This window comes from Oncorhynchus masou, chromosome 28 (assembly GCF_036934945.1).
Source record: "Oncorhynchus masou masou isolate Uvic2021 chromosome 28, UVic_Omas_1.1, whole genome shotgun sequence".
Taxonomy (NCBI): domain Eukaryota; kingdom Metazoa; phylum Chordata; class Actinopteri; order Salmoniformes; family Salmonidae; genus Oncorhynchus; species Oncorhynchus masou.
Genome location: NC_088239.1, coordinates 40,131,928 through 40,157,500, shown reverse-complemented (window position 1 = coordinate 40,157,500; position 25,573 = coordinate 40,131,928). Strand labels below are relative to the sequence as shown.

At 41.3% G+C, this 25,573-nt stretch overlaps 2 protein-coding genes across 9 annotated transcripts in view; one reads left to right on the top strand and one right to left on the bottom strand.

Annotated features, from left to right (window-relative positions):
• Positions 1-9,522, top strand: part of sec16a (SEC16 homolog A, endoplasmic reticulum export factor) — a 74,768-nt gene extending 65,246 nt beyond the window's left edge. For 5 of the 7 annotated variants that reach the window (XM_064941993.1, XM_064941992.1, XM_064941989.1 and 2 more), the window contains 11 exons: positions 128-528; positions 613-660; positions 753-896; positions 1,425-1,508; positions 1,680-1,736; positions 2,769-2,892; positions 3,370-3,510; positions 3,679-3,764; positions 3,890-3,961; positions 6,466-6,549; positions 6,866-9,522. In XM_064941993.1, coding sequence (XP_064798065.1) covers positions 128-528; positions 613-660; positions 753-896; positions 1,425-1,508; positions 1,680-1,736; positions 2,769-2,892; positions 3,370-3,510; positions 3,679-3,764; positions 3,890-3,961; positions 6,466-6,549; positions 6,866-6,931 — 1,307 coding nt within the window. In that variant the 3' untranslated portion in view covers positions 6,932-9,522. The remainder of the gene's footprint in view (positions 1-127; positions 529-612; positions 661-752; positions 897-1,424; positions 1,509-1,679; positions 1,737-2,768; positions 2,893-3,369; positions 3,511-3,678; positions 3,765-3,889; positions 3,962-6,465; positions 6,550-6,865) is intronic. The other 2 variants (XM_064941990.1, XM_064941991.1) reach the window with 2 other exon arrangements.
• On the bottom strand, positions 8,022-23,583 carry LOC135517574 (uncharacterized). Of its 2 annotated transcripts, none has more exons than XM_064941997.1 (7): positions 23,101-23,583; positions 22,818-22,932; positions 12,673-12,788; positions 11,965-12,064; positions 11,242-11,363; positions 10,910-11,004; positions 8,022-10,338 (listed from the first exon to the last, which is right to left on the bottom strand). In XM_064941997.1, the coding sequence occupies exons 1-7, from the start codon at positions 23,189-23,191 to the stop codon at positions 10,291-10,293; spliced, it is 687 nt and encodes a 228-aa protein (XP_064798069.1). In that variant the 5' UTR covers positions 23,192-23,583; the 3' UTR covers positions 8,022-10,290. The 2 variants fall into 2 exon arrangements, with proteins under 2 accessions (XP_064798069.1, XP_064798070.1); XM_064941998.1 differs by having other exon boundaries at positions 22,818-22,955; positions 23,101-23,168.
• Positions 23,584-25,573: the final 1,990 nt, after the last annotated feature.

Genomic DNA, 25,573 nt, shown 5'->3' with positions numbered 1-25,573 from the left:
GTGTGTGTTTGTTCATGTATGTTTTAGAACTTGTTGACTCCTAATCAATGCAATGACCAATGTCCCATAGCAATTCACAAATATAAGCAGCCACCACTAAACACACAAACCTTCTCCTCCCATCTAGCTCCCCCAACTATCCTCCAGGACGGAATGGTCTCCCAGCTGCCACACCCCAACGAGGGGGTCCAGTTCTACCCAGTACCCCCCAGTCTCCCTGGACCACCTGGCCAGATCCCTTTATCAGGGTTCCCTCCCCAAGGCTCTGGCTTTGTACAACCTTGCCAACCCCAGCAGCCCCAACTGGACAAAAGGGACATGTTTCCTGGAGCCCAGCACCAGCAGATGGCGCCACCACAGCATCAGCAACAGATGATGCCCCCGCAAATGCAGCAGCCACAAAAGATGCCCTCTGACAATTATCAGCCGACGGGTCCACCGGAACTACAGCCTCCTCCCATGTCCACCTCTCCACAGAGGAACACCTTCACGCCTCAGATGGACTTCTATGACCAAATGGCTCACATGGTGTGTGTGTTACGTGCATTCAGCCTTGTTGGAATAGTTTGAGGAGATATGCTGATACCACTGACTCTTGTCTTGTTTGCACAGGGCCCAGGAAGAAGATCCAGGACTACTTCACAGTCCTCAATGCAAATGGTAGGGTGTGTGCATGCGTGTGTGTCAGATCACTGTTACTTTTGGCAGTGTGTGTGCATGTGTTTGTCTGACTGGCTCTGTTTTGTCTGCAGCAGCCTCCAGGTCGCCGCTCCCGCACCATGTCGGAATCTTCCACACACTCCGGAGGACGAGAGAGGAGCAACTCAGCAGCCAAGCAGTCCTCTCCGCCTCCACCCTCCATCCCTGAGCAGGCCAAGAAGGACTCACCTAAAAAGGTTATACAGACACACACTACGTATTGTGTCCCTTTCACACACAATCCCACACACACCGCAGTTACTTTTTATTATTACCCCAATGGCCTTGTGGTTAGTGTCCATCCTGAGATTGGAATGTTGTGAGTTCAGCATTAAGGAGATAGATTGTGGGTTAGGCCCTGTGATAGACTAGCGTCCTGTCCAGGGGGTGTACTTGTACACCAAGCTGCCTCACGCTACAGGAATCAGGAGATAGGGCAGGAGTCTATGTGCCGTTCCGGTTGGTATAAGCCAAGTCTCATGCAAGGCTACTTACTTACTTAAAACTACTATTACTTTGAATTTTGTAGCTGTCAATTGTCCCGTTAGCAATTGCCCAGAATAGCTATTTTTTTATATAGGCTACTTATAGTAATTATTGATATCAGCAAAATGTCTTTGATTAGTGGTTGGTGTCGGTTATTTTCGATTTATCATTTCAGCTCTTACACACACATATATAAATAATTCTGTAACCATTTCTGATTTTATTTTTCTCTCTCTCAGGGAGGGGGGGGTGGCGGTTGGCTCAACTGGCTCTATAGGAAGGGGAAGAATGAAGCCCACCTTCCAGATGACAAAAACAAATCTGTAGGTCAACTCTGACACTCCTTGTTTTCCAGTCATTTTTGTACATACTCTTCCTTACTACTCTACTGAGTCCTGTCTGTAAAAGCTCACAATTTATACATGGCAGTGTGGTCAGTATGTGTGTGTATTGGAGCTGATGAGTATCTTCAGTTGACTGGTCTGTTCTGTCAGATTGTCTGGGACGAGAAGAAACAGAAATGGGTCAACTTGGATGAGCCAGAGGAGGAGGTTAGTTTTTTGTCTGCGTGCGTTCCAGACATTGTGATTAGCATGCCTATATGTATTGTTGTTTTTATTAGTCCTCATTAGGGATGTTAACGGTTATCTGTTAATCGGTTGCTGGCAGAACTTAATTTGACCGGTCATGCTTATCGGTCTATAGGTTCAATTTGCGGAAATTAATGGTTTAAATTGCAGCGTGTATTTTCTGTTAGTCTTCATGTATCTTATTTATCATACACGTAGAGCTACAGAGCCTAGTTTGAAGAGCAGAATAGCCTATCTCCTGTCAGACAGCTCAACAGCAGCTCCTCAAAAAGCTGGTACTGGAGTGAAATGTATGCATTTATAAGCCCAGTCACTGCGCAACAAATAACAATTCGAAATGCAATCACATGTTAAACTTTGCAATGTGAGTTTGAGGCAGTATAGTTGTTTGAAACCTAGTTGCAACTCGACCTAGTTGTTGCATCTTTAGAATCCAGCTCTTTCTAAGTTTCTAACAGATTTTCATCTCTGTCACATACGGAACTGCTCGCATTAGGTGCTCTGTTTAGAACAGTGTTTTCATCTCTGTCACATACGGAACAGCTCGCATTAGGTGCTCTGTTTAGAACAGTGTTTTCCCACAAATTGCATTTTGGTAAATGTTTGAAATTGTTTTATTAGCTGCTTCATTACAGGAGTTGCATGTTGAATAATAAGCTATATAGCCTTTTGACTGGAAGACGATAGGCGTGCTATTGTTGCATGCTTCCATTATGCTCTTAATGAAAAACGTCCGCATGCATAGTATTTTCTGTTGATCACATCAAATTACTGTTTGGAAAAAATGTAGCCGTTTAATGAGGGTCGGTTAGTCGGCAGCAACATTTCCCAAAATGTACATTCTTAGTCCTCATAATAAGATGTTTATATTAATATCCTAGCATGTGTATGACCATCTGTATTTATACAGTATTTTGGTTTATCATACTAACACAGAAATGTCTTTGATCCTTATAATAAAGTATTGATGTGTGTTTGTGTCTGTGTAACCAGTACAAGCCCCCTCCTCCTCCTCCCTCGGGCTTCCCTAAGATGCTGGGACCCATACCGGGACAAGGGGGTCCTGGAGGTCCCCCTACTGGTGGGCCGCCTGTCAACATGTTCTCCAGGAGAGCAGGTGAGATTTACACGTGTTGGCATAACGTAAGCAGCCCTTCATTGTGGGTTTTTAGCTGATACAAGTTTTAGATTCAATGCAGTGCTGCAAAACTCTTGCAGCTACATTTCACTTGTGCTGCTGCTCACATGACCAGTGTATCAGGTTTCATTGACTGCTATGGGAGCGCATCACTCCCTGCTCAACTAGGATATTGTCTGAAGGGAGTATGCTTTGAATTAGCCAGGTGTGTTTGTCACACTCCCAGTTCTAGCAAGTCCTGCATGGCTTGTGAGCATTGTAGAGGGAAATAGAGGCAGGTGCATGATCCTGGCTTTGGGGAATGTGAAGGAAAATAATGATACATGTCACATTGCACTTGAAACTGCTGCAAACCTCTATGAACCACACTAATAGTGCTTGTCATTTTGGCACGTCAGATTTTCTGGGGGATTTTTTTAGCAGATAAAAAAAAAAATATGTTCTCACCCATCTCAGGTACAAAGAGCCGCTATGTGGATGTCCTGAACCCAGGTGGACCCCGTGCCAAGCCCGGTGGATCGGCACCTGCCCCGTCAGACTTCTTTGCCCCGTTGGCTCCCATGCCCATGCCAGCCAACCTGTTTGTGCCCGGGGCAGGTATGCTAACCTTTTGAATAAATATATCAATGTACTCTAGCGATGGTCATCATAGGTCTTTGAGTGTGACTGGGTTGGGAATATTAGTTTGTTTGCGTGTTGTTTTGATACCGGTGTGTGAGTGTACAGTATTTGTATTGTAATGAGTTCTCTCCTGTCTGGCTCCAGAGGAACAGCAGCCCATGGTGGGTAATGTCCCAGAGACAGGAGGGAACCAGGAACAGAGCGACCCTAACCCCAGTGCTGTGCCACAGGTACCGTATTACACTCCCAGTGATGGTTATAGTTGTGTATGATAGATTTCACACCATAAGACCATCAGATTAGACACACCAATTCAATATCTGCCGAACTTAATTAAGATGTTTGATCTGTCCAGATGTTCAACCCAACATTGTTACCGCCCGGTCCAGTGGGGCCCCCTATTGCCGCTGGGTCCCCGTCAGGAGAGGTAGAAGCACCTCGATCCTCCTTGAGGACTGTAGTACCCCTGCTACTCTATCATAAACCCTCATGCCCCCATTGAAACAAATTACCTTCCACTTTTAACAGTCATCTAGCTTGGTTGAGTGATGGTTGGTACGTGCGTGTTTGTTTGTGGGAGCATGTTTCAACTTCCAGCCTTTATTTTCCTGTGTGGGCCTCATAACCATGCTAACACCTGGGCAGGATGACATGTAAAAGACTCACATTTTCTAATAATGGATCCTCTCCCTAAGATTGTGCATCTTAACATCAGAAATAAATCCTTATTGTCGATATTTTGATTTAAATCTGCTTTTGAGGAGATTATATTAAACTGGGAGTGGATGCAGTTCTTGATCTAATCCATGCACGGGATGATGAAATAATTCTGTGGTTTTGTGTTTGTCCGTGTTGTTTATTTCCCTCCCCTGCTATCTTTAGCTGTCGCGTTCTAGCTCAATGAGTTCTTTATCACTTGAATTGAGTCCGCATATAAACCAGGTACCTCTAGCAGGGCCTCAATCGCCCACCCACCCTCACCACATCCCCCACCTCACTGCCTTGCTGCTTAACATTCCATCAGCTGTATCCCCCTGGCTGTCTCAAGCACCACTCTCACCCTCTAGCATGGTAGCTAACTTTCAACGGATTGGAGGTAATCAACATCCCTCAGATTGGAGGAGAATGCAGCCAATTAGAGCTGTTCTGATGGTGTCTCTGACTCAATTTTGAAATGTTAAGATACTACACTGAACAAAAATATAAACGCAACATGTAAAGTGTTGGTTCCATGTTTTATGAGCTGAAGGATCCCAGAAATGTTCCATATGCACAAAAAGCTTATTTCTCTCAAAAGGTGTACACATCCCTGTTAGTGAGCATTTCTCTTTTGCCAAGATAATCCATCCACCTAACAGGTGTGGCATATCAAGAAGCTGTTTAAACAGCATGATCATTACACTGGTGCACCTTGTGCTGGGGACAATAAAAGAACACTTTAAAATGTAGTTTTGTCACACAGCAAAGGGAGCGTGCAATTGGCATGCTGACTGCAGGAATGCCCACCAGAGCTGTTGCCAGATAATTGAATGTTAATTTCTCTACCATATGCTGCCTCAATGTAGTTTTAGATAATTTGGTAGTACGGCCAACCGGCCTCAAAACTGCAGACCACGTGTAACCGCGCCAGCCCAGGACCTCCACATCCGGCTTTTTCACCATCAGGATTGTAATGAGACAGGCCACCCGGACAGCTGATTAAACTGCAGGTTTGCACAACCAAAGAATTTCTGCACTAACTGTCAGAAACCGTCTCAGGGAAGCTCATCTGCGTGCTCATCGTCCTCACCAGGGTCTTAACCTGACTGCAGGTCTGCATTGTAACCAACTTCAGAGGGCAAATGGTCACTTTTCAATAGCCACTGGCAAGCTGGAGACGTGCTTTTCATGGATGAATACCAGTTTCAACTGTACTGGGCAGATGGCAGACAGCGTGTATGGCGTCTTGTGGGCGAGCGGTTTGCTGATGTCAACGTTGTGAACAGAGTGCCCCAAGGTGGGGTTATGGTATGAGCAGGCTATGGACAACAAACACAATTGCATTTTATCGATGTCAATTTGAATGCAGAGATACCATGATGAGATCCTGAGGCCCATTGTCATGACATTCATCCGCCACCATCACCTCATGTTTCAGCATGATAATGCACGGCCCCATGTCACAAGGATCTGTACACAATTCCTGGAAGCTGAAAATGTCCGTTCTTCCGTGCCCTGCGTAATCACCAGACATGTCACAAATTGAGCATATTTGGGATTCTCTGGATTGACGCATACAACAGTGTTTTCCAGCATCCTCCAATATGCAACAACTTCACACAGCCATTTGAGTGGGACAACATTCCACAGACCACAATCAACAGCCTGATCAACACTATGCGGAGATGTGCTGCGCTATATGAGGCAAATGGTGGTCACACCAGATACCGACTTTATCTGAGCCACGCCCCTACTTTAAAAAATATATATATATCTGTGTTCCCAGTCATGTGAAATCCATAAATTAGGGCCTAATTTATTTATAAGAACTGTAACTCAGTAAATCTTTGAAATTATTTCATGTTGTGTTTATATTTTTGTTCAGTGTATATCACAAATACGATAATACAAAAACTGATAAAAATACCTTTGATTACAAACTAGAGGCATTCTGGAGACTTGCTCCTCCCCCTGGCCTGTTCCCATAGCTACATCATTAACCCAGAAGAGAGAAACCTGCGTCATGTTCATTAGGTACCAAACATTACCTGTACTTGTCCAACAAGAAATGCTCATTTTTGCTTTTCATTGCAAAACTTTTACATTGTGTGCCCTAATGAACACGACGACACTGGTCACTGATTGTCCTCTCTGTAGCCATGAAGGAAAGGGGATTATTGCCTTGCCTCACTGCCTAGTTACCATGGTAACTCCTGCATCTATTCCTTCCAGGTGCCCCCGACTCCGCAGCCTCCTCCCCAGGGAGCTCCACCCTCTGGAGGCGTGACGTTCTATAACCCCGCCCAGTTTGCACAGGTAAGTTAGTTGAAAACGGTTAGGCCAGGGTTCCCATTAAGACTTGACTCTTATGTATATGTGTACATTGACATCTGTGGGGAAAAATCGAGGATCAAGTGAAGTTGTGATGACACCATTTGCATTTAAAGTAATTTGGCCGAAAGGTACAACCACATCAGTCATTGCAAGTAAAACTTGACTCTGTGAAAGCTGTGAAATCAGTGCTAGTAAGAAAATAAGTAAGGCTTGTTCCACCATTGAGGTGCTAGGACACACCAGTAGCTATGTTTACACTGTCAAATCAACCCTTGAATCCCTTTATCCTTCTCCCCAGGCGAGTACTCCATCGGGCGGCTTCTGTCTGGAAGGTTGGGCGGTCAGAGGGCATACCCAGTGCTGAAGTAGATATCCAGCCTAGTTCATCCTAAAACAGACTATGGGTTTAACCAACCCTGGGAAGCGCATAGACACCTCAACTCCCCCTCTGATGGACCCCCCCTTACACCCAAGACGAACACTACCACCAGTACCATCATCGTCAAACGACTATACCACTCTTTCACTAATTAAAAAAAAAAAAGAACATTTGTTAATTATTTGCAGGCAAGATTGTCATAAAGGGCTTTTTCATGTGTCCAAACTGAGTTAGTTGGTACAATGGATCTTAATGCACATACTTAGCTTGATTATACTGTATGTAACAACCTACTGTGGAGACAGACATGCTAGTGTGTTCAGCTCTTAAGACAACATTCCCTCTACACACATGCTGAGACAAAGGACTATTCTGGTCCTATTTTTATCTATTACGAGTGTCTTTGGCCCCTTAAGTGTATTAGTGTGTAAAAGAGTGTAGCACTTCGGGAGCTCAGCTCACTTGTTTATACTAGTGTATATGACTCTTCAGTGTTCCCGTACAGACACTGAAGGTACTGTAGCGCTGATGTGTGTGGAGTATCAGTAGTGCAATGCCTGCTGTGTTCACTCTCCCTCATTCAGATGTGCTCAGGTGTGATGTGGGGTCCAGCAGAGGCAATAGGAGTGACTGTCACGCCTCGCTACCCTAGGTGTTTAGAAATTTGATGGAATGTTCATTTTAGATATTTATAAAATGTTGCTGCCTACCAACACCTCATTATCATGCACAAAGGTCTTAAGTCTCAACTAGGCTTCCTCTCTCCCAACTGAGTTTAGAAGCAGGCCTTTAGAGGAACAAGGAGTGATCTGGGATTCAGGGGCCTCATTTATAAACCGTGCGTGCATACAATATACCCCAAAATGTGCATGCGGCAGTTTCCACGATCAAGTTGGCATTTATAAAAATGTAACGTGTTGTGAGAATGTGCTCAGCTCCCCGTTTAGACCATGCGTACGCACATCTACTAGTGGCTGAAATATTGTATTGCAAGCTGGCAAGTAAGTATTTTGTGCAAATGGGGGATATGATGAAAAGCTTATTCATAAAAAAAACAAAAACAGGACAACATAACACAAATTTTGCCATTAGAAGAGCAACATTCTTTATTTAATCTAAAATAAACATTTGAATCTCTCTATTTTCATAACCATTGCAGAATAAATTTCTCACCTTTTCTAGCCGTAATAGGTTCATATTCCCTAAGTAGTCATACAACAAATTAGCATGTGCATCTCTCATTTAATTGGACCTAGGAGCCTAGTAAATAGATAGGCTGTATTAAATTGTGCAATCCCATAGGCAGTGCGGTTTATAATCTAGCCTACAGTCAAATTTAAAAGGTGAAGTTTATTTTACATTGAAGTAGGCCTATGTATGCTACTGGTAGCCTGCCTTAGACAATTTTTCAGAATTCACGGCCAGTCCCATCATATTTAGGTGAAAAGTCGATGCAAAACATTGTTGAATTTAAACGTTCTGCTGACCAGTCCACAATTTGCCATTTTGTTTTCTCTTTCATAAACTGTATAGGTAAGTTGAGTATAGGTAAGCTATTGTATTGCTGTGAGATAGAAGCACAACATTGCCAATTTAAATCAGACCCTATACTAAGGCAGGACATTGTTTCTATCTATTGATAAACAAAATATTGAACAATTTCTATTTTGCACTTTAGTGTGGGCTGTAGCATTTAGCCTACTTTAAGTGTTTCAAAATATAGGCTACAATCAACCTTGCAGACATCAGGCACTCGCTATATGCATGTTTAGTTTGAATAACTTCCAAAACATTCTGCCCACAGAAATGTGATCAATTGCCCATTTTAGATACTGCCATGGCCTAATTCAAAATTATACAGCAAATAGTGTTATTGTCACCATAAAATTTGGAGGTGTTTTCCAGGCAGAGTTTTAATGTGCACCAAATGTATGAATCTAAATATTTTTGTACTCCCGCTGGATTTTCAGAAATGTGTCTCATGCGGAAATGTGTGAACAGTTGTAAATGAGGCCCCAGGACTATATTGGTCAAGTCTCAGATGACACCCTATTTCCTATATAGTGCAAAACTAGGTGGCTCAGGTCAAAAGTAGTGCATGCACTTTATAGGGAATAGTCGGTGTCATTTGACTACAATTTTTAAATGTCATTAATCTATCCAAATATTTATCTGATCGATTGTATTTATGAGCTGTAGTCATGAGCAAAAGTGTGGAGAGCAACTATTGTTTTTGCTGATTTAGCTTTGAAATGTCATTAATAGATTATATAATACCTGGATTCACGTTTGTAACGGCTGCTTCTGCAGATTAACTGGCCCATCATTAAACACATCTGTGAAAGGAGCAAATTTTAGTCAAAACTGCCGTTTCCTTTTTGATTTTGCTGTTGCTTTTGTCAACTTTGTTATCCAAAATTCCTTGCTTCCCCTTTGTGTTCTTGACTTTGTTTCTGTGTTGAACACCCAATTATTTTTTCCAAAGGTCCCCTTTTTGTCTGAGAAAAGCTGTTGATTTTTCCTGTTTTAGAATTCAACCCTGTAAAATGGTAATAAAGATATCTTTGCGCTCTTTAGCACTTTGAAAGAATGTTTAATTTTGTTCTATGTCTGATTAGGATCGAAGGTTCATCATGTTGTGTTTTATCTACATATCAAAATACATTTCCTATTCACATTATTGCAGTACATCCCAACAGTTGGTTACGTGTCTGAATATGGAATATTATCTTTAATGTTCCTGAATTCATTTTTATTATTGAGTGAAGTACAAACAAATATCCCCCATACTACCAGTGGACCTACAATGTGTGCAGGTCTGTTGGCATCACTGGCACTACATATGTAGTTACTTTCTCACAGATGAAAGTATTTTGGACCAGCACTACCTATCCCTCATTGACAACTCTGGCAAGTAGAAAAATCAAATCAACCCAGACAGTTGTCAAATTCTCCTATAGCATTGGAAGCAACAACAAAAAAATACTATAGGTCTGTTCCATTCTCCACTCCTGAAGTCTAAAGGAGCATTTGCATGTATATTTCAAGAAGTGTAGGGTGCCTGGTTTTATTTTTAGCAAGTGTGTGAAGGCGTCGCAGCACACTTCACTGGTTCATATTCCCCTTCCTGTCCAATCATGAGTGTGGCCTTAACTAAAGTGCATTGCACTCCAAAACCAGTCACTGACAAGTGTTGGAGTGAGAAAAATATCTGAAATCAGGAATCGCCATTTAGAATGCAGTATATACATACATCACTTCATGGCAGCTATGATCCTGTGGGTTAGTGGCACATAAATTTTCTTGTTTTCTTCAGCTGAAATGTCACAGTATTTGGGCCAACTTCATTTGGATTTGGTGATTTCTTTGTCCTCTTGGATCCAAATGCTTTCCTGTAAAAATCCCCAAATAAATGCAGTTAGAATCTATAGGCTAACAAAACAAGATTGTAATTTTTGTATATGGGAGTTTTTGACATCGCACAATAGAAAGGCTGGGATAAACTACCTCCGCATCAGCATTCTTTTAAATCGGCTTAATCTACCAACCAATCATCTCCCACAGCACCTTCCTCCTAACCTAACTTGGCAAGTATAAAATAAATGCCTTAGAACTAGACCCCCACCCCACATTCTGCTCTTGTTGACGAGAGTAACAAAACTGTCAATGTTCTCTTCTGCAGTTTTTCAAACAATCCAGTAAAATGGAGTGTCGCCTTGTTAACGTCTGAAAGCGGGAGTCACAGGCTCTCTCTTCAATTTCCTTTGAAAACCGGAACATATGGTTGTGTTATGACTGTGCTGAGGCTACCCTCCCCCAGAAATGTAGTTTTTGTTTTGTGCTCTGTGTATACATACTTGATGAAATAGTGTCTTGTAAGTCCATGTGGGTGGGCGGGGCACTAATTAGTGTACCAAACAATCAATCAATATATTGACATGGGTAGTTTCGGTTGAAGGTTACCAGCGCTGCTTGTGCTTTTTGAACAGCTCCCTCCAACATGGTGCGGTCGCTCAGCATCTGTCTGAGAGCTGCAGGGTCCATCTCCAAAAGCATGCCTATGAGACAGAGTCCTTCTAAATTCTAACCATTACAGACCACTAAAATGGTTTATGAAAGACAACATTAGCAGTATCTGTGATATAACAGTTCCCTCAATGAGCCATTTTGTTCTAGAGACTTATGTTTAAACAGTTTAGTAGCCACCATATTGCTTCGCCTTACAGATCTGCAAATATAAAAGGGCCAAAGGGAGAGTAGGGATCAAATTGGGACCGGCTTGTGGCAGGGCTAACCTGTAATGTCATTTGAGTGCACTGCGTCCATCTCCTGCACCAGTAGAAACAGCCTCTCTTCCAGCCTCTCAGTGTCATCGGCATCTGATGAGTCACTCACATCTGTCTCTTCCACACCCAGCCTACAGCAAATCAGAGTAGGGGAAACATAACACGCCATGAATATCGTAAATAAAACTGCACATTATAGGCTAAGTATCCCACACATTATGGCCTGCGACTAGAGAGATATTAGATTATTCTGGTATCACCACGTATTTACTATTGGATGTGCAATAATGACACCATAAAATGGATGGATAATGTTATATTACTGTATAAGTGAGGAACGCTGTCTTAGCCTTCTGTGTCAGGTTTCTAGGCTCTCCTTTCGAGACCAATGGTCCATTCAGAAACACCCCCTAGTCCTGTATCCTCAAGGCTTTTAGGTAGACCTGAGTGTGGATACTGTAGGTGTAACCAATATGGCAGAAAAATATAATTAGTTCATCAGTGGCTACTATCATATTGCTTATACCTACCCAACTCTAGGGTAATATGGGATGTATTTGGACAGGGCCTCAGTCTGCTTGACTGCCAGTTAATGACGGCCATTAACAGAAAGTAGCCTAATCAGTCTAGTTTCCATCCATTCAGAGGTTCATCAGCGTTGTGTCTGGATATACAAACAAAGTTCTTCATAATATCTTTCTTCCCCACAATGATGTCAAGCTCTACACTCACTCCTGCAGTGTCTTCAAGGCCAGGTTCAACTGCTCCTCCAGCAGTGAGGGTTCTGAGAGAAGATGCAGCACCGCTTCTTTATGCTGCTCCAGTAGCATGCCTGGAGTGGTACATGGGTAAATACATGTTAGAGAAGCATTATAAGCTGTTGGTTCATAAAGGATCAGCCTGCGCTTGCACTGTATGGATTCGCATTGTATAGGGCAGGGTTCAGCAACAGGCGGCCAGCAAGTGATTTTCTTGGCCCCAAACATATTTTTGTACTAAAAAATCATTTTAGTTTTGGGTCAAAAAAGACTAAAATCACCAGGAATTCAGCAAAAATCATCCCGCAGCTGTATCTAGTTGCCTACACCTGGTATTTGTTAACATCTAATAATAATAATATTAATTTGGGGGGGTGCCTATATTTGTCTGGTTAAGTAATGGAAATGTATTTCTTGCATATCCCAACTCCCCCTGAAATACACACAGGGAGTGAGTGTCTCACAACCAGTTGTTTGCCATTGGAGGAGATTTAAGGAATTAACTCAGGTTCTCAACCTTTTTGGTCAAGCAAAAAAGTGTCAAACTTTGTGTGTTGCTTTTTTGGCAAGATTTTTTCTCTCAATGAGAGTAATCTGGTAAAATAAGGGTTAAGTAAATAAAATAAATCATACGTTTGGAGGGAGGAGAGATGATTGGCTTACTGATCAGTAGGTTGATTACCAGTGATTTTCTGTGTGTGGCCAGTGTTGTAGATGTCCACGAGCTCAAACAGCTGTTCCCCAAGCGAGTCAGAAGACGCAGATGCTTCATCTTCCTCCTTTGGCATCCTTGTATTGCTGAAGTCATGGAGAGATCATAGTTAGTTGAGGTCTAGTCTCACATGGCCATCCTTCCAAATCTGTCTCGTTGACTAGACTACGAGAAACCTGGGCTCTGGAGGTTAGTTAAGATCAAACTCAACCAAATTGTGACACAGAAACTCACATGGGGCGGAGTTCAACCCGAGTTAAGCATGTGTAAATGGAGCGCAATTCCCTTTTTATGAACTTTTCTCTCTACATTCAGCCTCATTTACTGTCTTTAAAAACGCTATTTGTTCGGGGTGGAGATCAAATAAATGAAGGTGTGGCGGAGGTGTCTACAGATCAGGGTATGTGAGCAGAGTTGAGTGGTTAGAAATCCAACCCCTCTGGTCTTTTTCCAATCACTTAGCTAAAAAACGTTCTGTACTCACAGGGAAAAAAGCTGCAGGTCCAAATACACTTAATTCATTAAAATCACAATTTAACAGAGGTAGCCATTACTCCAATCGGTCAGAGTGAAAAAACTAATTGTCCCGACTGATATATTATTGAATAGATATTAGAAAAACACCTTGAGGATGGATTCTAAACAACGTTTGCCATGTTTCTGTCGATATTATGGAGCTAATTTTGAATATTTTTCGGCGTTGTGGTGACCGCAATTTCCGGGCGATTTCTCAGCCAAACGTGAAGAACAAACGGAGCTATTTCGCCTACCAAAATAATATTTTGGGAAAAAATTAACTTTGGCTGTCTACCTGGGAGTCTCGTGAGTGAAAACATCCAAAGTTCATCAAAGGTAAACGATTTAATTTGATTGCTTTTCTGATTTCCGTGACAAGTTTGCCTGCTGCTAGCAAGGCATAATGCTATGCTAGGCTATGATAAACTGACACAAATGCTTGTCTAGCGTTGGCTGTAAAGCATATTTTGAAAATCTGACATGACAGGGTGATTAACAAAAGGCTAAGCTGTGTTCCAATATATTTCACTTGTGATTTTCATGAATAGGAAGATTTTCTAGGTAGATTTATGTCCGTTGCGTTATGCTAATTAGTGTCAGATGATGATAACGGTCCCATTCACGGGCTGGGCGTCACTACAGGTTAAGGGCTTGTAAATAAGCATTTCATGGTAACCTGTTTTATTCGACGCATGTGACAAATACAATTTGATTACATTTTTTTGAGAATTTGGCGGTAGGCCCAGGACCTCCACATCCGGATTCTTCACATGCGGGGATCGTCTGAGACCAGCCACCCAGACGGACAGCTGATGAAACTGAGGAGTATTTCTGTCTGTAATAAACCCTTTTGTGGGGAACTACTCATTCTGATTGGCTGGGCCTGGCTCCTAAGTGGGTGGGCATAGCTGCACCCCTGCCCAGTCATGTGAAATCCATAAATTAGGGTCTAATGCATTTATTTCAATCTGCTGATTTCCTTATATGAACTGTAACTCAGTAAAATCGTTGAAATCTTTGTGTTTATATTTTTGTTTGGTATACCTTTCCTCCCAGTTAGCTTACACAAAGGTGTTCGGAGCATGCTAGATAGCTAATTAGCACAGGTGGTTGCCTTTGTCTTCTGTAAACAAGCGCTGTAAAATGGATATATGGTTGTGTGGAAACATTAACCCTAGAAAAGTTGTGTAGTAATTTACCTTTTGTTTTTTGAAAATCATATCTCGCTTCAACCTCCGGAGGCTGAAGAAATTCGGCTTGTCACCAAAAGCACTCACAAACTTCTACAGATGCATAATCGAGAGCATCCTGGCGGGCTGTATCACCGCCTGGTACGGCAACTGCTCCGCCCACAACCGTAAGGCTCTCCAGAGGGTAGTGAGGTCTGCACAACGCATCACCGGGGGCAAACTACCTGCCCTCCAGGACACCTACACCACCCGATGTTACAGGAAGGCCATAAAGATCATCAAGGACAACAACCACCCAAGCCAGTGCCTGTTCACCCCGCTATCATTCAGAAGGCGAGGTCAGTACAGGTGCATCAAAACTGGGACCGAGAGACTGAAAAACAGCTTCTATCTCAAGGCCATCAGACTGTTAAACAGCCACCACTAACATTGAGTGGCTGCTGCCAACACACTGACACAACTCCAGCCACTTGAATAATGGGAATTGATGGGAAATGATGTAAAATATATCACTAGCCACTTTAAACAATGCTGCCTAATATAATGTTTACATACCCTACATTATTCATCTCATATGTATACGTATATACTGTACTCTATATCATCGACTGCATCTTTATGTAATACATGTATCACTAGCCACTTTAACTATGCCACTTTGATTATATACTCATCTCATATGTATATACTGTACTCGATACCATCTACTGTATCTTGCCTATGCTGCTCTGTACCATCACTCATTCATATATCTTTATGTACATATTCTTTATCCCCTTACACTTGTGTGTATAAGACAGTAGTTTTGGAATTGTTAGTTAGATTACTTGTTGGTTATTACTGCATTGTCGGAACTAGAAGCACAAGCATTTCGCTACACTCGCATTAACATCTGCTAACCATGTGTATGTGACAAATAAAATTTGATTTGAAAGATATGTTACTTTAGTTTCCAAAACAGTGCTGCAAGCAATGCGTGTTCATTTTTAGAGCTAGGCTAGACAATAGAACGAGTCCAAATTCACCCAAGGCTGAAAAACAACCAAAGAACGTTGGTGGAGCTGGAACACTAGCGCGAGGCCATAGCAAATTAATTGAAAAGAACCCTCTCTGACCTCTCTGACTGGGATACATCCGTATCTCGATGGTGTCAAGTGTGCTTATGTCAGCATAAGAAGGCAGTAGATAAAAATGGCAACTTCTGACTATTTCTGGTCTAGCGTTTGATGACAACGGAGTAGAGAGAGGAGATTATCCTGATTAAAATGGTGTCTGACTTGAAAAAAAATCTAAATATACACAGACATACCTATATTTCCCCTATAGGTAACAATGGGACAACCTCAGAGTTCCATTAGTATTTTTTTTTCGTTTGTTGACGTTTTAACTACCAGCAAGTGGCAACAGCATTGTACGCTGCCCAAACGTACATCATTAGAAATAATAGGTTATGCTGATTTTAAAATGGTGTAGAAATTGAAAACTATAAAATACATACATTGAGATATTTGACAAAATACTAGAGATGAAACGGTATGAAAATTTCATATCACGATTATAGTGACTATAATTTTCACGGTTATCAGTATTATCACGGGATTGTTAAAATGTGCTGGATATGTTCAAAAAGTACTGATACACACTGAAATCATTTCACCAAGTTTTATATTGAAAACCAACAAACAACAAATAAAAGTAGGAGCACTATGCACTTTTTGTGTGCATAAACATTCAAATAATAACATTAACATTAAAGATGGCACCCTGTGGCCATGAGAGGTAAAAGTTTCCCTAGTGCAGGTTTACATTAACACAACCTTAAGCAAATCAAATAAACAAACAACAAATACAATTAGCAGCATTCACTTTGTAGTGAAGCACGGCAACCTTCATCAGCCTCAGAAAGCCAGGCCTCTCAACAATTTGAAATGGCGTAATGTCCTTTGCATTGTAATATGAAAGGGATGCAGTGAGATCTTGAGCATGTTTTGATGTGGGTTCATAAGCAGCCTGCCTTTTTAAATGCTTGCTGGAGTGAGTGTCTGTGTCACAACTGTAGATGTAGCATCACTGCTGCACACCCACTCTGTAAACAAGGGAATAGCAAATGTATTATTATTAGTGTTACCTTACAATTATTACTATTTTTATTCACACACACACACAATCTTCTGTGTTGCATTTGAGTATATAGAATGACCCCATGCACAATTTACATAAATACAAATGAGTCTTAAGAAGACAATGATAGTAATTGCAATGAGCCCAAAAATTGAAATAAATACAGGAGTCTTGTATAGGAGTCTATAGTGTTTCTCCTGTTGGAACACTTTTACAACCATGTCGACGTCTGCCGGATTTTAAATGAACAAAATATGTTGGTTGGTGTGGGATTCTGTATTTTACATTATAGCCATTACTATATATATGATTAAATATTATCTGATGTTGGCTGTGTGAGGTATCTGCATTTGTGCACTTGAGCATCATCATGAGATTAAACAACGGCTTGCTACATCTACGTGCCTGTTTGTGTGTGTGACAAGAACTGAGTAACATGGTGTGACCTGCATGTTGCAAAACTGTAGATAACAGCCCAGCAGATGTTTTGTCCTTGTGTTTGTATGTAACAATATTGAGCACATGGTATGACTTGCTGTATCTTACAAAGTTGTGGTTAATCAGGTATAGGGAGGGGTGGTCATCACGAGGCTGAACTGAGATGGAAAAAATACTGAACAACACAATAGCAGGAACTGAGCAACTAGGCTGCGATACCAGAACAGTAAGAATCTATACATCAACGGAGGGAGGACTCCAAGAAGCGCCAAGAGGCGGGGACCCACCTGAGCGCCTGCCATAGGCTGAGCAAGTCTAAACCACGCTCAGCCTCTACTGTGATAGACATTGTTCCAACCTGTCTGTTGGCCTATCACAGTATAAGAACAACTGTCAGTTACCTGTACTGCCCTGCGTGGTATTACAGTGAGCCCGTATATACGAAAGTTCCATTTGCCATTTATTGCTTAGCTAATAAAAAATACATAGTATACAATCGGTGACTCATTGTCATATTTATCCTGATACCAGATTCGAATTTACGCAACTCTAACATTGGGTGACTAAACTACATAACATGTTATCGTGTGCAATGGGTAAGTCTGCAAACACACGACGCATATAGCAGCAGAACAACGTGTAGTGTTTTTACAAGAGTAGGCAACACTGAAAGCTTCAGTTTACATTATTGACAAGCTATTAGCATGTTAGACAGACAAACAATGACAAGTCCCCACATCATGCATTGAGGTAAAAGTTAACTTACTTTGCATTCGCTATAAAGTAATAAGTGGTGGTCATGAAGATGACTCAAGAGATTTGAAGTGTTGTCCCCTTTCGCAGCGATTTTTTTTTTGCATGTTCTGCAGACAGGGTGACCATCTTCGATTAAGGTCCCCTCAGCACTCTTGTAAAACCCAAAATACGACAACACTTCAGATTTGGGCCTCTTAGAAGGCTGAAAAATCTCCTGAATGCTGTCACTACCTTCTGCCATGTTTTCACACAAAACAAAACCCACGTTGCATGCTGCGCCTTGCGACAGACTGTTGCTAACTTTGGTTGATGCTGGACAGTATTTACCGAGAGTTTTTCAAACCGTAATGACAATTAAAATGTGAAACGGTAACACTAATCGTCAAGAATTTTACTGTGGTTTATCGTGAAACCGTAAACCATTTCATCCCCAAGACAGACATGTCCCTATTTCCCCAAAACTATGGCAGTCTGAAAGTTCTACGAGCAGTCTTTTATTTAACCAGCTTACCATTTATCTGCAACCATTAGCCTTTTTGTGTTAGGGATGTTGTGATTTGAACTAGGCCTCTAGTGTAAGCGCGGCAATAATGTATTAAGCCCCCATTCACAGAAATACTCCCGCGCTCGCTTTTTTTTGTTCCTTTCCACACTGCTGACGCCCGAGAAAAGACTGACTAAGAGGACTGCAAAATCTGTGGAAAAAATAACTACAGGGGAGGGGGTCAACAATATAAACACGCAGTTAGGTGTAAATGTAGAATTCAATTGTGGTAGCAGATCGCCAAAATTAACATTAGTCATGACTGAAATTCTGACAATAGCTTGGAGATCTCCTGCATCGACCGCTAATGTAATGTATGACATTTTATATAATAATATAAAGCGGTACAGGAAGAGTGTCAAGCCAGTCGAGTTCAGAACATTCTTGCTAAACGAGAATGGTTCTGACAACATTCCTTTAGTTACTTTCAAAGGAAACCTCATAAATGTGATGTTCCACAATGCAGCAGGTGTTTACCATCTCTACACTGACTTGTTGGACTTCACAAGACTCACCCAAAATGAAAACACGTTCATTCAAGCCGTCCATGCTAATCTGAATGTCATTCAGTTCATTGCGGATTGTAGGACTTAAGGCCGGTGCTGTTTTTATGTATTAAACTTTTAAATAGCTCTTTGTTGACTATTGCTGGATGCTTATCGTCCTCCATCAGCACCGGCCTGTACCCTACCTGCCCAAAGCGCTCTCCTGGCCCCTTACACTAAGTCTGAATTTGTCCTGCTTAGGTGACCTAAACTGGGACATGCTTAAACCACATGACCAAGTCCTAAAGCAATGGGACTCCCTAAATTTATCTCAGATTATTACCAATTCCACAAGGTATGACTCCAAACACCCAGAAAAGGCTACCCTCCTCGATGTTATCCTCACAAATAATCCTGATAGGTATCAGTCTGGTGTTTTCTGTAATGACCTTAGTGAACACTGTTTTACAGCCTGTGTTCATAATGGCTGCTCAGTGAAACGACCTGTCCTGATTTGTCATAGATGCTTGCTAAAAAAAAATTATGAGCAAGCCTTCCTTCATGAACTGGCCCCTGTAAAATGGTATAGAATCAGCTTGATCCCCTCTGTCGAAGACGCTTGGGCCTTCTTTTTTGATATTTTCAGTGGTATTGATAACAAACACACCCCCACAAAGAAAATGAGAATTAAAAACCGGTTCAGCCCTTGGTTTGACCGTGATCTTGCTGAATGACTCAAACTCAAGAATTGCATTTGGCGAAGGCTCAGCACAAGCATACTCAGGCTGACTGGCTCTTGTTCAGGCAAATGAGAAATAAGGGCAATCAGGCCATCTGGAAGGCCAAAGTTAGGAGCAGTTATCTCTCTGTGGGTCTAGACCTGGAGAATGAACCCTCACCCTCCTCACAGCTGCCCATGTCCTTTAATGTTGACGATGTGGTTGTTACTGACAAGAAGCACATGGCTGAGATTTTTAATCACCACTTCATTAAGTCAGGATTCCTATTTGACTCAGCCATGCCTCCCTGCCCGTCCAACATTTCCTCATCTCCCACCTCTTCTATTGCGACGAGCCCCAACGCTTCTCCCTCTTTTTCACCTGCCCTGCTACAAAGCTTCTCCCTGCAGGTGGTCACTGAGTCCGAGGTGCTAAAGGAGCTCCTTAAACTTGACCCCAAAAAAACAACTGGATGAGATGGTTTAGACCCTTTCTTCTTTAAGGTTGGTGCCCCTATCATCACCAAGCCTATCTCCAACCTTTTTAACCTGTCACTCTTTTCTGGGGAGTTTCCCATTGCTTGGAAGGCAGCCACGGTTCGTAATTTATTTAAAGTCAGGATCAAGCTGATCCTAACTGTTATAGGCCTATTTCTATTTTGCCATGTTTATCATAAGTGTTGGAAAAACGTGTCAATAATCAACTGATTGGCTTTCTTGATGTCTATAGTATTCTCTCGGGTATGCAAGTAAATAAATAAATTAAATAAAAATAGGGCATTTGGCCTTATATCCAAACAGGTTACAGAACCATTCTAGAGAGTTCTTGGAAAGAAAGAACATGACCAACACATTTTTTTTGCTTGTTATAGAAAGCTCACAGAGTGACAGGCAGACAGCAGCACCGTCATTAGAGGTGAGGTCAATTTGTTTGATGACGTAGACGTCTACAGGGGACCCATCTTCGACAAATTCATAGCACAAGAATCAGAAGAGTTTGATGACATGACAAAACAAGCTCTAGAGCCATTTTTTGCTACTCTAGTGAAGGTGTGCTGTAGGTTGACAGCAGATCACCTAAAGCATGGACGGTACGACAATATATTAGACGAACCGTGTAAAGCATTAGAACCTGCTCCAAAAACTAACGTTGCGTGTGAGAGAGATTAAGGTCTAGGGAAAGCAAAATAGCATTAGAGGGCATGATCATGTTTAAACAGAATAGGCCTTGGGAATGGTTGCCTAGTTTGGGTCCTGAGAGGAAAGCTGAGATCCTTACAACATCTAGGGCATCAGTTAAAGGACAGAGAGTCATATATTGTGAGCGTTTGTTCAAAATAAGAGAGACTGCAGGCACTTAAAGAGAAACAAGATAGACAAAAGCAAAAAGACATTCAGGGAGTCAGTAAAAACAACAGGTTACTGTAGACATGGGCAAACATGGTGGGTTCTGGACCAGTGTGGAGGAAGTCACCGAGCAGATAGCTAATTTAAGTAAATACCAGCTGTGACAGAGCAGTTAAAATTTAGATGCTTTGTATTAGGCCAGAAAAACGAAAATTAATGTTTTTACTTTTACTAAAATATGGGAAATGGCTGTCATCGGATCAGCTCATCAGTAACGTGAAGGGTGTAGTAGTTGTTATGAGTGAGCCACTTGACACTAGTTTAGATGAAGCACGCATGACTGCGCCAGCTGATCTTGTTGCTCAAAGTAAAAAGGTATTTTGAGAGATGCTACCAAACAGCATCTTAAAGCACAAGATCTGGGTCGTACGAGAGGACATTTAGATGTGGTTAGATTACCAAGTATTAAAATGCCACTGCAGTTTCTTGTAGAAGGTGTTAAGCATACAGTTAGTGGAACCGTTTTAGATACAGAGTATGATGCAACAGTGGTAGACATAAGAAAATCAGATGACATTTATGAGTTTAGAATAAAATATGACAAACTAGTAATATGCCCTGGTTGCCCTTATGGTTGGAATATCAGGAAAACCGTATAAAATGTATCCGTTTGTGCAAAGGATCTGGTCGTCTACATTTTTTAACACATGTATATTAGCAGCGAGGATAGGAGTGTGTGCTGGTGGCAGGGTAAAGTAATTAGTTCTAAAGGAGACACATTTGTAATAGACTATGAAGAAGAGGATGAAGAAGTGAGTAGTTCTGTATCAGAATATCCACTTCTATTTGATTATTATGTAAACGAGGTCAGAATTCTTAAATAGAGTGGATCTATTCCTTAGGATACGATACCAGTAGATACTGACAGGATGGTAATATGAGGCAACGTAGCTGCTTTAGGACTTGTAGGACAGTTATATGAGACAGGGGGCCAAAAGATATCTCCTTGTTAAACTTGAATGCCAGTTTGTTTATAAAAGGTAACTTCAGTCATTTGATGTGTGTGTATGTATGTATGTAATTTTTTCTATGTTCATAATGTACTTAATTGAAAGACATGCTAATTATACTCTTTACAGTATATTATGTTTATAGGACTTTTATATTGTGTCTGCCTCTCACTGTCTTAGTGTGGGCTATATTAAAATGCACCAAAAAATGCTTTGTTCTTGTGATTACATTCACTAGAATATGAGTGCCAGTGTAACAATCTTAAACATACATTTGTTTTACAAAACCAAAGGCTATTTTAAGAGCCAAATCATTCATAATAAAGGGCTGATTTCCATTGTATGTGTGTGTTACATCTGAGATATTGCACAGCCACAGAAATACTTTTTTTTTAAGTATTTTAACAGATTACTCTGAATTAATATGACCCTTCATGTTTGGTTGTTATCTGTATTCATGTGCATATTTTAGAATTATAATTGTATTAACGACTATCAATAATCCTGAACATTAATTCAGTCATCTCAGGTAAAGGAAAACATATTCTCCTAGTTAATACATTGTGCCATTCATCAACCAGCCAGGTACTGGAATTCACAATAAGTAATATTATTTGGCATTGAACAATGGGCTGGGAATAGAACCTTCAGAAGGTGGGTTGGTGCCTCGGTGCTCAATAGAACTAATAGGTGCTGACAGGTTGAAAAATGCCATAAAATAAGGCCAGTTTTTTTCACCATTACTTCAAGATGACGGCAAGCAGTTGGGACAGATGGTAATATTATGAAATGGGGCTCCACTGCGGACATAATGACCAAGTTTTTATTATAGAAAAAGTGTACCGGTAGTTAAAAATGTCATGTCCAGCCTATTAAAGCAAGAGTCCGGACTCTTAACAAAACTCCTCCGATCAGAAAGAAGATACTATCGTCAATAGGCGCTAAAGTAGTTAATGCTAGCGTCTAAGAATGTGGTATTATCAGTCTTACCTGGGGCCCTGAGGTAGTTGCAGAGCTCTGAGGGCTTTCTCAAGGGCCTCTGTCAGCATCGCTTCATCCTGCTGCATCCGAGTCAGGACAGGACCAGGTAGTTCCAGCAACATGCCTCCGACCCAATTACAATGCCATCTCAATATACCATGAAACAATGTTGTAAAATGGAATCTACTACCGAGCTATAACATATTGGTAGTAATGCATATGCCTACATAGCTGCGTAATGCTTTGCAATTTGAATGTGAGTGTAAATGTAAAACGTTATGGGGTGATTCACCTGTGAGTTTCCCGGCGATCTCAGCGTGCTTGGGGTAAATTAAATCGTACAGTTGTTCGCCAAGTACCTCGAGATCTTCCTCATCCTCCATGATGATGTGATGTTATTCGCTGCTGTTGTTTACAATGCTAACCTGACATTTTCTATTGTCTGATTCGTTCTCCGACTTACAAGTTCATATTTGAGACAAAAAGTACGGACGTAACTAACGAACCATCTTCAAAAGCTGCAACACATCTTAACTATGATCGACGAGCAAGATCAGACTGACAGTGACAGACTCAATTGATGATGGATAGCTAAATTAGCTAGCTAGCTTGTTGACACAGATACGATTCAGAGGCACATCGATAAGAATAGGATCCGTGTACTGTTCGTTCAATCAATATCCGAACTTAAACAACTAAGACTGATAATCATTTCGACTGCATTAATTTATTTTTCTTATGTCATCCGCAAAGATTCTTCTTCTTCTATGATAAAATGGCGGTCCGCAAACCACCGTTAAAGGTGTATGCCGCCACCTACAGTGCTGGAGTTTGTGGTCAATCACGGTTTACAACATTTCTAAATCCTTCTACTGAACTCAGTACTTCTGATAAAATAAAAATAGCCATACTAACTTCTAATAGACCCTCATCCATCGCTCAAAATCCCTTCCAACCCCACCCCTACCTCAATGACCCTACACTTCAATCTTTCCCTCTTTTCAACATACTTAACAATATAATATAACAAGACATGCTCCACCATTTCACCGACAATACACTGCAGACACAAACCATTCACATGCTTACCAACCAGATGTAATAATGAGTTCAATGTACAATGTGCTAAGCGCAATTGAGCAAACACCACCTATTCGTTCCTAATCTGACCTTTGAATCTTGGTCCACGACCTTTCTTTGGAGGGCATATAAATGCTTGGCCCTTGTGCTCAGTCTCACCTCTTCTGCCACACATCTATCAAAATGGCTCTGATCTTACATTTGGCCTTACCTCTACCTAGTGGAACATTAATATCAATTATGTCTCATTTCAAAGCTCTTTTGGCTAACTGGTGTACAATTTCATTCCCTTCCACACCCGAATGAGAATCTCACTACAACGCCCATTCTCTCAATTCTTCATAATAACATGAATACCTCCAATAGTAGGTAACTTCTATTAGATTTACCATATGATAAACTATTCAATACAGACCGAGAATATGAGCATACTATAATTCTAACAGGTTGTATGTCCTCCGCCCACTGGAACTATTATCCCACTGCAACTATTATCGCCAACAGTTCAACTGAGTATACTGACAGTTCATCTGTTAGTCTTCTACATGTCTGTACATCAAATTCAGGAACTTAAAACGCCTGCTCCTGTGCACCCACTACCTTGGTCCTTGGATCCATCTGTGAAAAGTATTAAAAAAGCATAAAACTTCTACCAATGTAATTGTCAACCAGTTTCCCTATATCACTGACTTCTGACCAATATTTCCTTTTCTATACCAAGGTTAGATCAACAACGGGATCTGGGAGTAACCATGGGAGAACATCCCCTATCACCACAGAAGGGCCAACCTCTAACTCCCTCAAACCACTCTCATCAGCAAGCTTTCCAAATGTCCAACAAAAACCACTGCCTTATCTACTAGTATATTCCCAACAGTCTTTATTTTACCTTTATTTAACCAGGCAAGTCAGTTAAGAACAAGTTCTTGGTTTAACTGTGGTTTAACTGCCTGTCCAGGGGCAGAACAACAGATTTGTACCTTGTCAGCTCAGGGGTTTGAACTCGCAACCTTCCAGTTACTCGTCCAACACTCTAACCACTAGGCTACCCTGCCGCCCCAGTCATCTAACAGTAGCAGTGGGATGCACAACCCCACAGCTTTTCAACCGGACCCAATATACAAATTACCTTTTTTTTACGCTGTATATCCAAAGGCATCTCACCTGCCTCCACTTGTAAGACACATACAGATGTTGATTTAAATGCCCCAATACATATCCTTAAAGCTATATACTGGATTCTGTCCAGCTTCTGAAGCCAAGCCTTTGAGCTGTTCCATTAACTATACGCCCGTAATCAATTGAGCTCTATAAATATCCATCAACGATTGTCTGTCAGCAACCCATTCACAACCAGAGACCGAGCGCATAAGATTCACCACCACCACCTTCTTACACTTTGTTTCAACATTTATGACATGATCTTTCCATGAACGCTACTGGTCCAAGGGTTTTTCTTTATTTGTAATATTTTCTACATTGTAGAGTAATAGTGAAGACATCAAAACTATGAAATAACACATATGGAATCATGTAGTCATCAAAAAACTGTTAAATATAAAATATATTTTGATTTGTTTGAGACCCTTTGCCTTGATGACAGCTTGGTGCACTCTTGGCATTCTCTCAACCAGCTTCATGAGGTAGTCACCTGGAATGCATTTCAATTAACGGTGTGCCTTGTG

Excerpts from the sequence above, each read along its gene's own strand:
- LOC135517574 (XM_064941997.1), bottom strand. The coding sequence starts at position 23,191 with ATGGAGGATGAGGAAGATCTCGAGGTACTTGGCGAACAACTGTACGAT. Across the intron at positions 12,065-12,672 it reads CCACACACAGAAAATCACTG|GCATGCTACTGGAGCAGCAT; the intron begins GTAATCAACCTA and ends GTACCACTCCAG. Across the intron at positions 10,339-10,909 it reads AAAAAGCACAAGCAGCGCTG|GAAAGCATTTGGATCCAAGA; the intron begins GTAACCTTCAAC and ends GGATTTTTACAG.